This window comes from Dasypus novemcinctus, chromosome 10, assembly GCF_030445035.2.
Source record: "Dasypus novemcinctus isolate mDasNov1 chromosome 10, mDasNov1.1.hap2, whole genome shotgun sequence".
NCBI lineage: Eukaryota > Metazoa > Chordata > Mammalia > Cingulata > Dasypodidae > Dasypus > Dasypus novemcinctus.
Genome location: NC_080682.1, coordinates 58,090,505 through 58,104,821, shown reverse-complemented (window position 1 = coordinate 58,104,821; position 14,317 = coordinate 58,090,505). Strand labels below are relative to the sequence as shown.

The 14,317-nt window shown below is 44.9% G+C and overlaps 1 protein-coding gene across 1 annotated transcript in view; it reads left to right on the top strand.

Moving 5' to 3' along the window:
- Nucleotides 1-8,619, top strand: part of KIAA1549L (KIAA1549 like) — a 318,974-nt gene extending 310,355 nt beyond the window's left edge. Inside the window, exon 21 of the mRNA XM_071218358.1 lies at nt 2,633-8,619. Within this exon, the coding sequence (XP_071074459.1) occupies nt 2,633-2,914 (282 nt within the window). The 3' untranslated portion in view covers nt 2,915-8,619. The remainder of the gene's footprint in view (nt 1-2,632) is intronic.
- Nucleotides 8,620-14,317: the final 5,698 nt, after the last annotated feature.

Here is a 14,317-nt window from a genome sequence, read left to right as displayed (position 1 = left end):
AAATCACCTGCACCTGGGATAACAAATAGGCTTCATATTTGGTGCTGCCTCTGACTGACTCTGCTTGGAAAAGAATTGAGAGGGTATTCCAGGCTCAGCAGGAAAGAATGCTGTGATCAATTGGTGATGTCTGCCATGGGCACTAGCTAGGAAAGGAGTGGTATCTTCTGGTCCTGAATCTTGGCCAGCAAGATGCAACGGCTCTGGCCTGCATATACTACAAGGGAGGAAGAGTTTTTCATCTCATCTTCCTTGCTTTTGCCCTACTTCTAAATGTTACCCTGAGGCCACTCAGTAGGGTCAGGTGTCCTTTGCTTTCCCTGCCACCAGAACCAAGACGCCTGATGCAACAGAGCTGAGAGGGTTCAAGAGCTGAACACTGACTCTTTCAGCTCTGTGTCAACTCACAGCAAGTACAGTTAGCTGGGTCTGAATTGGAGGAAAGGGGGATATGACAGCATCCTTCCCAAACATTTGGCATCAAGTGATCATCCTTCCATGGTTTTCAAACTGTGCTCCTCAGAACCCCAGATTTTGAGAGACTCCTCCCTGTGCTGAGCGCAACTCTGGGCAGTGGTGTAGAGCAGTAGGCAAGTGAGGCACAGTCCCTGCCTCCACAGAGCTGACAGTCTGGGACAGGTGATCATGTCATGAGTACTGACTGTTATGCTGGAGAAACCGCTGGGAAGCATCCAGCAGAGAGCCTAGTCTAATAGAGGGCTGGAAAAGGTCTCCTGGAAGAAAGGGAGTTTCAGCTAAGGCCTGAAAGGGATTCAGCTAAGTGTGAATCCCACATCGTCACCCTCATTCTCCATCAACCCTTCACCTGCACATACCCAGCTCTTGTGACCCAAGGACTCAGTCTGACTCTGGTTTTCCTCTAAGATGCAAGTGAAACGTGCCAGCCCTTGCGTATATAGATCCACCATTAGCACCTGTTTGCCACCTTCTCTTTCTTTGCTGGGTCTTGTGTGGAAACTAAGGCCCCAAACTTGGGACATTCCATCCCATTACTTCTTCCCTCACTCAGGTCCTCGTAACTCATCTCCTGTCCCTAGAGTGTCATATCTAAATGACAGACCGACTGCCTCCTCTGCCTAACGTGCATCAGTGGCTCCCAGGCAAAGCTTCAGCCATGCATCTCAGCCTCAGAAACCCTTCTCAGGAGAAGCTGAGGGTAGGGGGAGGCATAGATATTTTGATTCAAAATTTCTAAATCAAAGTCCACCCATTCCATTCCATCCTCACCCAGGGCCCGGGTGAGCATTTCTGTTAAGAATGGCAACACACTCTATTCCTTGGATAGAAGAGAAAACTGTTAGGATGCACCAGGGAAGCCCACGCCCCTCCGCCTGGTGTGCAGCGGCTACAACCTAGCCCTGCCTGGCTCTTTGAGCAACTCTCACACCCCACACATGCCCTCCCTGGCCAGGCCAAACTCATTGGCCCCACCTGGATGCACCATCCTCTTTGTACCCTGGCTTTTGTGTTTGCCTTACCTTTCCACGTTGTCTTCCTGGCAGCAGTCTATTCCTCTTCAGACTCAACTGAGCTGCTTCTTTCAGAAAGCTGCTGTCCCCCCTCCACCCCCAAATGTTCTGTTCCCTGCAGCAAGCACCCTGTGCCTATTACATCCACAAGCCCTGAGCCCTCAGTATTCCAGCTAACATTAGGGGATATAAATGCCTGTCGTGCTGTACCCGCCAACAGCATCCCCATGCATGACTGTGTGGGAAAGTCAATCCTTAATTCCAAATTATAGACTTGTCCCTATTACTAGAAATTTCCATGTATTTAAGCATGGAATTGCTTGCCCTCTACTTTTTCACCCCCTGAGATGGCTCTCTCATCTGTTTGCTTGTTGTTTTCGCTCATTGTGTGCTTGTTATGTGTTTGTTTTTTCTTTAGGAGGTACCGGAACTGAACCCAGGACCTCCCATGGGGAAAGCGGGCCCTCAACTGCTTAAGCCACATCTGCTCCCTGCCTACCACATTAATGAAAAGAAAATTTTTTTTCAAGAAACCAAGATCATATCCTATATTTCAGGTGTCATAGTACAGTGATAAATTCCCAGCTCTTGGAGCCCCATTGACCTGTTCAAAGTACAGCTCAGTGGCTTATTAGCTGTGTCATCTCCGACTGTGGTGTAGCTCTCTTCAGTTTCCTCATCTATAATAAGGATAATAATCTCTCTCTTATAGGTTGTTGTTTTGAGAATTAAATGAGATAATGTGTCTAAAGCCCTTAGCACCAGGCCTGGAACACAGTAATTGCTCAATTAATGTTAGCTATTATTAATAATAACAAATCTCTGGGTTCTTTTAGGATCACAAACAGCAACAGTACTGTTTTCTGGACTGTGCTTATGAATAAGGTATCCAGGGAGACACCGATGTAGACTCAGATATATTCCAAATGTTTTCAGCAAGGGTTAAAACACCTAATTAATTCATCCAAACCGCATATCCAATGAGTCCAAATTACCTGTTTTCTAAACAGACTGACTACTGGTTTGGCACTTCTGTTTTCTTCCTTGTCTCCCAAACTCCTCCTGCTTCCAGGGTCCTGCGTGTCCTATGACTTGAGCTTCTTCCTAATTCCGGGTCTTGTCTCTCCCAACGTCCTCTGTAGGTCCCTCTCCCTGGGTACATTGAGGCTTACCCCCGGGCACGTTATCAGCAGAACTCACCCTCCAGGCTCCCTCGCCAGTACAGCCAGCCCTCCAACCTGCACCCGAGCTTGGAGCAGGCCCCAGGACCCTCCACGGCAGCCTCGCAGCAGAGCCTGGCAGAGAATGACCCGTCCGAAACACCTCTGACCAACATCTCCACCGCAGCGCTTGTGAAGGCCATCCGGGAAGAGGTGGCCAAGCTGGCCAAGAAACAGACGGACATGTTTGAGTTCCAGGTCTAATGCCTGGGCCGGCAAGATGCTGGACTCCCAGACTCTGAGGAAACAGTCTTCTGGTTTCTCAAACCTAATGTGAGAAGAGCTAGACAATGGGTGCATCTTCCTCACCCTCAGTTTCTGAAAGGAGAACAGTGGGGCTCCTGGGAAACAGAGAAAACTCTTGAGCGACTGGATACTTGGCTTATTCAGCTGTTTGTGTGTCAAGAAGTCCCTGCTTAGGACCATGTTTGCTATTCTGTTAGGTAAAACTTATGAACTGTTGGGTGCTTCCCTATGGAGCCTTAACCACAAAAGGCACTAGCGAATCTACAGATCCCTGTCCAATGCCACACTTCACTAAATCACCAGAGGGAGAGAATATAGCTCTATCTTCGGTGACCTCTGCATGTGAACCTGTCTCTGTGTTAAAGCCATTTGCAGGAGTGTGGATTAAGACCAGGCGTCAAAATCATCTCTCATCCGTAAGGGAGCCACCCATTGACTCGCGTCCTTTTCTTTTAAAGTTCCCCATATTCAAAGTCCAAGGAATTGAATGAGAATCAGTACTGTCAATGGCTATGCCTGTAAATAGTCCTAACTCCTTTTTTTTCCCACCCCATTAATTAAACAAAGGCCAAGAAAAGAGAGGAGATGAGAGGGGATGGTGGATTTGTGCTGACAGGCTTTTGAAAAGGTGTTGTCGTTTTGGAAATAGAGTACCCTGCAAGTTTGGAGGAAGATTTAAATGAAAGGAAATCAGTGCTAAGAGCTTTTAGGATCCTACAAAAGTTAAAGCTCTTTGTGGAGGTTTTTCTTTGCCCTGCATTGAAGGTGGCCTGAGAATAGAGCTTTTCTCTTTTTTGGGATAATAGCTACAATCAACTTTAACAACTAAATCTCTGTGTCTTCAATATTGATGTTTAGCATGTGTTGCCAAGTGGTACAAAAGGAAACGGTAACTAATGCCTGTTAGAAACGGGTGGTGGATCCACAGCTTCCTCAGGCTGTAGCCAGTGTTTATAGAAGCTTCTGGATCTAGAAAATCTGTTGATTGGCATTAAAATGTAAATAACCAGATGACATTCTAAAAACTATCCAGATCCCTATACTTAGGGAGGCAGGAGGGCATTTGTTGAAACAACAGGGATACCAACCTGTGACCTCGCTTTGCCTGCAGGGATCTGTGCAGGGGCCGTAACCTCACAGCACCGAGGCGTGGGTAGGTTACTACCCATCAACGCAAGCAAAACAGCTACTGATTTGGGGTAGTAGACGCGGAGGGAACACTTTGGTTCCCTCCCCAACTTTGGGAGCAGTGTATTGGGGGCTTACATGGGGTCTGTTGGAGAACAAGGTCCTGTCCTGCCATCACCCCACAATCCATCTGGCTGCAGCTCTGCCCATTCCCTTCTAAGCCCATCTTTCCATTCTCCTCATGAGTTTCTTTGGTCTTTACCGAGAGAAGAGAAGATGGAAATTCAAAATTTGAGAGAAGAGTAGGAATGGAACTGATTAGGATGGGAGATTCAAACTGTCAAAGCACAGACCTTTCAAAGAAGCATTTTTATTCCCCAATGGAAAATCGCCCTTCTGGAAAGTACCAGAGATACTGTATCATGGAATCCCCAAACAAGTCTCTTGTTCGGATGATGTTAGGTAGTAACCCTTTGGTATGCTGGTCGATCTTTCATAGTGTTAGTTTTTTGTTACTCAAAAAAAATCAGCTATAAATAAAATGTATTTTTGTAATTTCCATGTGTATATATGGTATATTTCTACCAGTTGTTGTAGTCCAAAATCTAAATCAGCTTGTAAAACACTCTGGACAGTGTAAGATTTTACTGACAGATTAATACGATGCCTAAGTCTATCCAAATAGGCATTCAGTGCACTTGAATGAACAAAGAGCCAAAGAAACTCAGATGGTATGAGTCTGATAAAGCCAGTTACATCATCCCACTTTATCAATAACATTAATATTTCATCAGTGCAGTAGTATCAATCCAATACTTGGTCTACTTGGTAACTGCCTGGAAATACTGTATGTGAAAATGAAGTTTCAAGACCTGATTATAATTGAAATATATGTACATGCTTCAAAAGACTGTCTTTTGGATGTTCCAGTGACTTACAGAAAATGAGTCCACAGTTCACAGTTAAGAGTGAACAGTTAAGAGGATGGAGGCACAGATCATTTTGGTCTTTGTAGAACCCCATGAAATATGGGGCTAGTCAACTGAAACAATGAAATATTAAATCTGACACATTCTTAAACCAGACACCTTGGGTTTAAGAAAAGTGTATTGGAGGAAAACTGTAACTGGAAATCCATTTGTTCATGTTTTCCTAACAATTGGGAGACATTTGCCATTGCGTGATTTTCAGGGACCAAGATGTACTCTCACAGAGGTGACAGATACTTGTCAGTTGGCTCTTAGACAAAGTTCATAAAAAAGTGCCTCATGGAAGTGAAAATTGAGTTCTACAGGAGCGCAGAGGCAGTGGCACATAGCTCTGTTCATCATGACCCTCCAGACAGACTGGCAGAAGCCACAAACACCCTGGAGACCTAGACGAGGAAGCAGAGGTCCAGAGAAGAAGAGTGATCTGCTTGAGGGTTCGACTCCAAGCCTGCAGATTCCTCATCCAACTTGCTTTCCATTTCACCATACTGCCTCCACACTTGTGTGTGACACATTTCTTTAACCATGCCATACATTTTTAAGAGGAGACGAGGGTCGTGTAAGGGACTCCATAACATTTTTGGGAAGAGAAAAGATGATTGACTCTGTAAGGAACTTCAGGTCGAGTGTATAGAGGACAATGCATTTGCAGCATAATAAACTTTTCTCAGAGCTGGTATTTATGTGAGTTTTCTGCGTTAGTGAGAAAGAAATGCTTTCTGTCAAAATTGGCTTTTTTTTTTTTTTTTTTTGGAAAGGAAATGGTATTCTTGACTGCTGTGCGAGACCCTCTACACCATGGATCCAAAAGACAGGGCACCTCACAGCTTGTCAGCGTGAGGTAGCAGTTCCATGCTCTGCATTGGGAGAGGCAAGGCTTGCAGGTGATTCAGGAGCACAGATGTGTATGATGTGCCCTGGTATCTATGACCTGAGGTTTGTGCAATAACGAGATGGAAATTGTTACCCATGGAGCAGGAAGTTGCCTCGGTCAAGGTAGGTCATGTAAGAATCAATTAATTCTCCAGTCCCCGGAGAAGTTGCTTGTGTGTTTGCTAATTTAAGAACTCAGTAGATGGGCATGTAATCGCTAAGCTATCTTAATAGAAGACTGGATAGGAAGTTGTTAGATCTGTGATTTAAAAAAAAAAGTTTAAAAATAACATACTTTCTGAGAGAGTGAAGGGAAGCAAGGATTAAAAGAAATGTTTCTCTAACAGGCAGAAATTAGAGTCCTGGATGAAAATGTTTAAATATTGATTACATATAAATGAACTTCTTTTTCTCATTTTGCACTCAATGTTGAACTAAAATAAGATATTGTTTTTTAAATTTGAGATCAGGATTTGAACTGAATCCATTCCTTCTATCCCGCACCACACACCAGAAAATAATCTGGACTTTATTTGTAAAATACAGCCAAGTACTCTTAGAGAAAGTAATTTCATTTGCAGAAGTGTCTGACTCAGGTCTGGGCTGGACATCAAGTTCTGCCCTTTAGCCCAGCTGGGAAGGTATTCTAGTCAAGGAACTTTGCAAGGACCAGAAACCCATTCACACATGCTCAAGTATAGGGGTTGACAGAAAGAAATCAGGGACAGTTCACAGGTCCCATGAAACAACAAGAATGGAGACAGCTGCTCTCGCACCAGCTCCCTCTCTCTTGTGTTCTCTCCACTCGGTCCTTCCTCCTTTTCTCTGCAGATCTCCTCAGCCAACCAGCTTTCCCTTCTCCCTCATTAGTGTGTATGCAGCTGAGAACTCCACCCCAGGGCCTACCACTCTGACCACAATCTCTCTGTGTTCCCCAGTTCTTGAGATTGGTCCCACTCTCTGCCAATGGAATGAGGCACCCTTGGGTTAGGGATTTATCCAATAATCTGTAACCAAGGAGGAAGGGTCACATAATGCATGCATGGCCACCTGGACCGACCCTTTCAGCCAGGGCTTTGCTGGGGGCTGGTACCCAGAACCAGGCAGGAGCTTCAAAAGGAACATATTACAGATTGGAATTGACCAGTACTCCCAGGATGCCACCAAGCGGCCAAGACTCAGCAATCCATCCGTCACACATCAAGTGAGACTGCATGTGCTTAAAACCCTGATAGGCTGACCCCATCAACCACATCACCCCTACACCAGTGCAATGGTTACTGCTGCTGGGGCTGGCTGAGAAGTGATTTTTGATCAAGACCCAATTCACATAGTGCCTCGCTCAGCAGACAATAAATATTTGTGAATTGAATTGCATGGTCTTAGCTCAGGTGCTATTAATGTGGCTCACAGCCACCAACATGCATGAATGAGAAAACCAATGAGGCTTTCAGTAGACTTTTGAAACCAAATTGGTTTCCACTGAAGCTGGTATTATTTTGGTTCTGACCTTCCAAATATAACGTGTCCTGAGAAATGAAAAGTCTCAATTTCTTAAGGTGAACTGTTAAAGGATGTTAGCCTGTGCTAAGTGCTAAAATGGAGGGAATTTATAGAAAGGGATATTGAGAAAATATAGTTAAGAATGCCAGAAGCAAATTCTTTCTTCCTACTTTTAGAAGATAATAAGCTGCTTTGATTCTGCAGGTTTTAAAAATAGGGAAATTTGTGACATGACAGAATGTGTCTCCATAGGTAAAACCCACACTTTAGTGAGAGTCATTATGTAAGGATGTAATGCAATCTAGAAATTGATTATTCTCATTCTCCTGCCTTGGTCAAACTTCTAAATTATAGAGGGAGGCTGTCAATGGATTCTATATAAATTAACTACAGCTCATCTTATTTTCCCCATCCATTCCTTATGTCTATTTCCACCCCTACTCACCACCCCACCACCACCCCCCCAAACACAAACAGACAGACTGAGAGGGTTGATACTGAACAAAGCCAGAGGAGAATGACTGAACTGGAAATTTTGAAAAATGTGTAAATTTTTTGGACCCTGAATGGCTCACTTTAAACCAGTCTCAAATTCTTCATCTGTAAGTGGTTTTAACGAATGACATCTCCACTTTCTACCTCCCATGGTGGTTGTGAGGAGCACATAGCATAGTATGTCTGCAAATTCCTTGAGAAGGGCATGTGAAGGTGTTCTTATTAAATTATTAGCTTCATAACTCAAATTTATCCAGCAAAACATTTTGGCTCTACCCATTCACTGAATTACTTTGTATTTTCACTTTTCCATGATGCAACTTCTTGTCAAGGAAAAATAAAGAATTTCCTTTTGGAACTGCCCATAAAAGCCAGCCTCATCCAGAGCTGTATTTTGCTGTTACTCTTGTATATGATTCAGAGGATGTGTAAGTACTTGTACATGTGCTTTAACTCTGGGTGAAATATCCGGATCCATGTTTCTTTGCCAACCACATAAGACACATTGGGCAAAGACGAGTACTGAACAGAAATTTTGAATGTAGCTGTTGTCATTTTAATGCTTTGCTTTCTAATTAACTTTGTATGTCCTCAGCCTCTGCTGAGAACAGTGTTCATATGCTGTTAGAATTTTTTATTGTAAAATAAAAGGACAAAGGCTTTCATACCCCAAAACCTGCCTGGTTCTCATTTTACCTCCTCCAGACAGATAGAATTGCGTTCATGACCCAATCATGGAGGAGAAGTTAACCAACAGTTGCAGGCTTGCCACACCCAATATGGGCCCAGAAGCTGCCCCATATTGGAGCGTGAACTCATGAGACCAAAAAAGCTCACCCCTGGACATCAACAGGCACCAAATAATCAATTTACTCAGAACATAAAGAAGTTCCATCTAGGTCAGTAGCTCCCAAGGAGTCCAGGGATGACATTGGTATGGGACAAAGACAAAGACCACCTACCTCTCCCACCCTGTGCTCCTTGGATGCCTGCCATATCTACAGCCCTCTCCAGAGACATGTGTTACACCACATGCTCTGCCCATAGCTTCAGCTGATTGGACAGGAGAGACTTCTGACCCGGAGCCACATTCACGGGCTGACTTGCCAAGAAGATGTGGCTGGCCCATGGGCTGAGCCAATCAGATACTTTCTAGGAGATACAAGGAAGAGAGTCTCTTAGCAGAGGTGAAGAGGCTGGATGCTCATACCTTCAAAGAGGCTGTGATGGACTGTACTCAAAGCAAAAGGTCTGAGAGCAGAATATTGAGTAAGAAGTCATATTGAGGCAGAGGAGATGTAGAGCAGAGGTGAGAAAGCCTGTCTCTTGTAACAAAACAGACAAACAAAAGCCAACTCTGAATGTTTTGAGGATTCCCTGTGCCCTAATGGGAAACCACAGCCTGGGGCTTTTGTGGCTCCATCAAGACTTGGGCAGCAGTACAGAGCTGCTTCTCACTGGCACCTCATCTGCTAAAGTTCTCTGCAAGTACATAGAAAGTATTTAGGGACTAAAGGAGCAAGTTATTGTTTCTCCCTCTGCCCCGTTTTAAAGCAGGTTCATATATGCACAAGAGACACCCCTAAACCACTATATTACTGCAGAGATGAGAAATAAATTTGGAGCTCCACAAAATGCCATGTGGGGTTCACTATAGTGTGGAGACCACCACAAGGACTAGGGCAGTGGACCAAGAAAACTGAGGGTTCCCTACTCCTCTATTCTAATTTTCCTTCTTCCTGGACCCTGGCTGCTGTTAGCTTTCAAGAAAAATGAAAAGATGAAGTGAAAGGAAGTGGTACATGCTTCAGTCCCAGGAATGGCAGACAGACACATTTCCCAGGCAGCTGGAACAGATACAAGGCAAAACCAGCCTCTCCTGACTGGGTCCCCACTGGAAATAGGAGAGCAAACTTATTCCAAAGCATGGGCTCTAGACATCCCAGAATAAATGCCATGCATCCAACCCATGAGCTCTGCTGGCTACTGACAGCCATAATGGAGAGTAGAACCAAGGAATGGAAAATTAGTGAGGGGGAGTGATGTCCCCGGTCAACCACCTGTAAAATATACACAGACGGTTAGTAGGAAACCTAATTGCTATGTGTGTCTCTGACTTCCTGGAGTGTGGTTATGACAAATACTGGTTTGCATGGTTGGGTGCCTCATTGAACATTTCAGTGCTAATGTTTGAACATGCACAAACCCACATTTGGGGAAAGGCCATTTTCCTAACTGGAATTGAACTAAAGTTTGGTTATTAGAATTACACTTTTACCACCAATCCCTCCTCCAAGCCAGAACTCTGTCAAACTCTTTGAAGTGGAAGCACTCCAGATAACTTGGTCTCTGAAATGGGTTGTATGACCTTGCTCTGGACTCTGGTGGCCCTCCAGAAGAAATGCTTGCTTTTCCCCCAGCTCCTCAGTACCAACAGCTGAGGCCTTTAAGAGACACAAAGGACCTGTGGAAGCCACAATCCTGGAGATTCTAGACAGGGTATAGGGCACACTATTTGGGGCCCCATCACTTCCACGGGCCACTTCTCTGAACCACCAACAGACTCAACTCACCCAGGGCGAACAGCCCTGGTTCCAACAAGCTACTCCTTGCAAAATACCGGGCTTGGTGCATTTAAAGGCATGGCAGCAAGGATAGTCAGCTCTGTTAAGAATGACATGGAATGTCTTACCAAAATCAGACAGTAAGCCAATGGAAAATCAGAATATGTTTAGGAAAAACCCACCACGTAACTGCTCAGGGGCAGTGTCATTTAAAGTGAAGTTTGCCTGTGCTGAAATTAGGAAAGAATTTGCCTGTGCTCCAGTGAGAGTCCAGACTCTCGACAGTCAGAACATGTGTGCACATGAGCATCCTCTGGATCAGTGGGCGCAGTGGGCTAACGAGGGACAGGAATAATATAACAGCTTGAAACCAGTCACCAAAAGGTGAGCTGAAGTTCATGTGCTCAGGCTTTGGAGGCGCTCGGCCATAGCACAATGTGCACCTTTCGGTGTTTCTGTAAGATGGGGCTCAAGCACTCTTTCCCCACAGGCTGGGACAGTAAAAGTGAATGCGGTAATGTACAGGAAGGCGGAAGGTACTGTGATGACTGATGAGGAGAACTGACTGTGAGGAAAAGGTGTTGATGCTTTAACAAGTAGCCTGGATTATGATCAAATCCTTGACACTCTTAGAACTGTCCCTGCCATCAACATGGTAAAAGCCAAAATAGCACCTGAAACTAGGAGGAAGAAATTAAAGCCACACACCCAAGCAGTGGTACTTCGGTACAATGTGTGGCTACGGTATGAGATGAAAACAAACTTTGCTGGGTAGCTGTTAGTCACGTCCAAAAATGAAAGAATAGGCAAAAAACATGCCTGGGGAGCAGGTGGGAGCTCCTGCTTCCCACGCATGAGGTCCCAGGTTCAATCCCTGGTACCTCCTAAAAACAACCAAGCAAAGAAACCAACTTTCATTGGAGAGTGGATGTAGCTCCGTGATTGAGTGCCTGCTTCCCATGTACAAGGTCCTGGGTTCAATCCCCTGTACCACCAAAAAAAAAAGGTATGCCATGCATGCCCCAGGTAGCCAGAAAGTAGACAGCCATCTGGGTTGGCCAACGGACTGGCCACCACAAATGACATGATCATCATGGAGATGCTCTCAGCTCAGACAACACTGACTCAGCTGAAGAGTTCATCACAGGAGATGATGCACCCCTCACCACAGGAACACCAACAATGAGTGTACTTCTCAAGGATTTGCTTTTGTCAGACCCTACTTGTTTGTACCACACTACTCTTGCTCCTACTCCTGACCCAGGTATCTAGCAACATCTTCAAAGATGACTGCCCTCCTTTTGCCCTCCTCCAACTTTACTTCCCTGAAAATGCCATCTGCCTTCCGGGGAAAACACCCAGCAATTAAGACCACCCTGCCAAACCATGAGTGACAAGTCCCATGATTATGGCACCATCTGGAGCTGCACACAAACTCTATGGGAAGCCAAACAATGCTTATAAAACCACACAAGAGATTAGTATCACACAATGCATCACTCACCCTTGGCTGGACGACTTGCCCATCTTATATACTCTGCAAATCCTCACTGTAGAATGTGACTTTTATTGGCCATCGCCTCCAGCCAATATGCAAATTCCCTTCATCTTTAATATTTCCACAACACAAATAGACAACATAATCCAATCCCGAGATCCCCATGCTGAGGCATCACAAGGTCAACTGTAATGAATTAAAATAGAGAGGGGAGCCCGTGTAACTCAGCACTTTCAGTGCCTGCTTCCCATGTATGAGGTCCCAGGTTCAATTCCCGGAACCTCCCCCCCACCGAAAAAAAAGATTTGTCACAGCATCATGCTACCTGCATCATACTACTGAAGCTCCAAGTTCAGTAGTAACATAGCATCTTAGACCCTATCATTAAGTCCCTCAGTGACCACCCCAATCCCTGCTAATAGAAGATAAACAACTTCTTCCTATCCTCCTCACGACCTATCTGGTTTCACGCACATGCAGAAGTCAAATACAAACTCCTGGGTCCCCACTCTTGCTTGACCAACCACAACAGTCCCACCCACATAAGACTATAAAAGCAAAGCCTCCAGGTCCACTATAAACTTTTCTTCCACAACGGCTTGGTTGAGCCTGCACTCCTGATGTGTTACCTCACGTGGCTCTGTGAGGCACGCTACTACTCTGTGCCCTAGGACGTATTAATCCAGTAAACTTTCATCATGAAAAAAAAGGCAGAGGGCCTCAACAACAGTGACTTGTAATTGGTATTGGTGGCTATGGCTGTGGCAGGGCTGGGGAAGAAACTCCAAGAGTGTCTCTGAACTGGCCTCTCCTGGGTTCAGACCCCAGGACATATTTTCCAGTGCTCTAACTGGCCCCACCAGAATGGTTGCATGAAGCAGCTTTGCTCTACCTGTGAAACAGACTCTACGGTAGCATCAGCACCTTGACATGTACCTCACATAACTGTTTCTTTGGGGCAGAGGGGCGGTGGTGAACAATTCAGAGTTGCACACCACCTTCTTTCCCACACAGAGGACCACACACTCTGTTTGCAAGATGCCTACTCACGTACATGCATGCACGTCATATGTTGGACAAGTGGGCCTGTCTTGACTGGTGCCTCCTCCCAAGTCACCTCCAGGGGAGACGGGAAGGGATCCAGGATTCCTGGAGGCTTAGACAGAGGAGCTGCTGCCTGGAGCCTTGGAGGGAGCAGGTGGGCTCAGCCCCTGACCTACTGCGTCACCTCAGGCGGTACCTTCACTCCTGAGCCTTAATGATCTTATAAAGAGGTGGCATTTTACCCCCCTCCACAGCAGTTAACTCTGGAAATGAGGCCAACAGGAAGCCCTAAATTTTCCTTCTCTCCAGACGCAATACCATCTACTCATTCAAAAGGAGGAAATGTAAAAATGTGCCTCCCTCTAGCCCTGCAGGGGCCCACACAGTAATCACATGTGGCTATTTAAACTTAAATTTAAATAAGTAAAATGAAATAAAATGGAAGATTCATTCCCTCGGTTACACTAGCCACTATGAATAGTGGCTGCTGCATTAAACGACACAGACATGGAACATTTCCATCCCAGCAGAAAGCTCTCTTGGACAGTGCTGATCAAGACCATCCAACTATTAATGGATAACACTAACACCAGATAACAAATAGTCAGTACAGAGAAATAGGTATGTACCTGAATAGTAGGAAACTAGATAGTATTAAATAAAAATAAAACAACCACCTGCATTGGGAGTTTTTGGGAGCTGCCCCTGAGAAATGACAAGAACTTTTCTAAAAATGAAATAAAAATAAAAACTGACCACCTACAGGACTCTCTAAGAGAGCAAAGCAGTCCCAACAAAGTTGCAATTTTTGCAGCATTTAGCTGGTCTCAGTCTGACAGGGAGAGCCTATTAAAACTTGACAAGTGTGCTCTACTGATCAATGTGTATCTGGTCTCTGCTTTGCAACGCCCTTGTATGTAATAAAAAAAACTATTCCAAACCATCATTATAACTTCCCACTTGGAAAACCCTTAATTACCTTTATAAAATGCTGTAAATATACTGTAATCTAATCACCATCTTAAACTCTCACTCCAACTTCCCGGAACTGCTGGAGCAGTTTCTTTCCGTCACCCTGCAGCTTTGATTCCTCTGGTGACCATTTTTGTTTTGTTTTGTTTTGACAGAAGATAGGTGAGAGTGAAGTAATGAGCTACACACGAGATAAGTGCCAGTGAGCCTGAGACCTGCCTGCTTTACTCAAGGGAACTGAACTTTTCACCTTGAAACCAGTTCTGAACAGAGCATGTGTTCCTTGTGCCAGTTA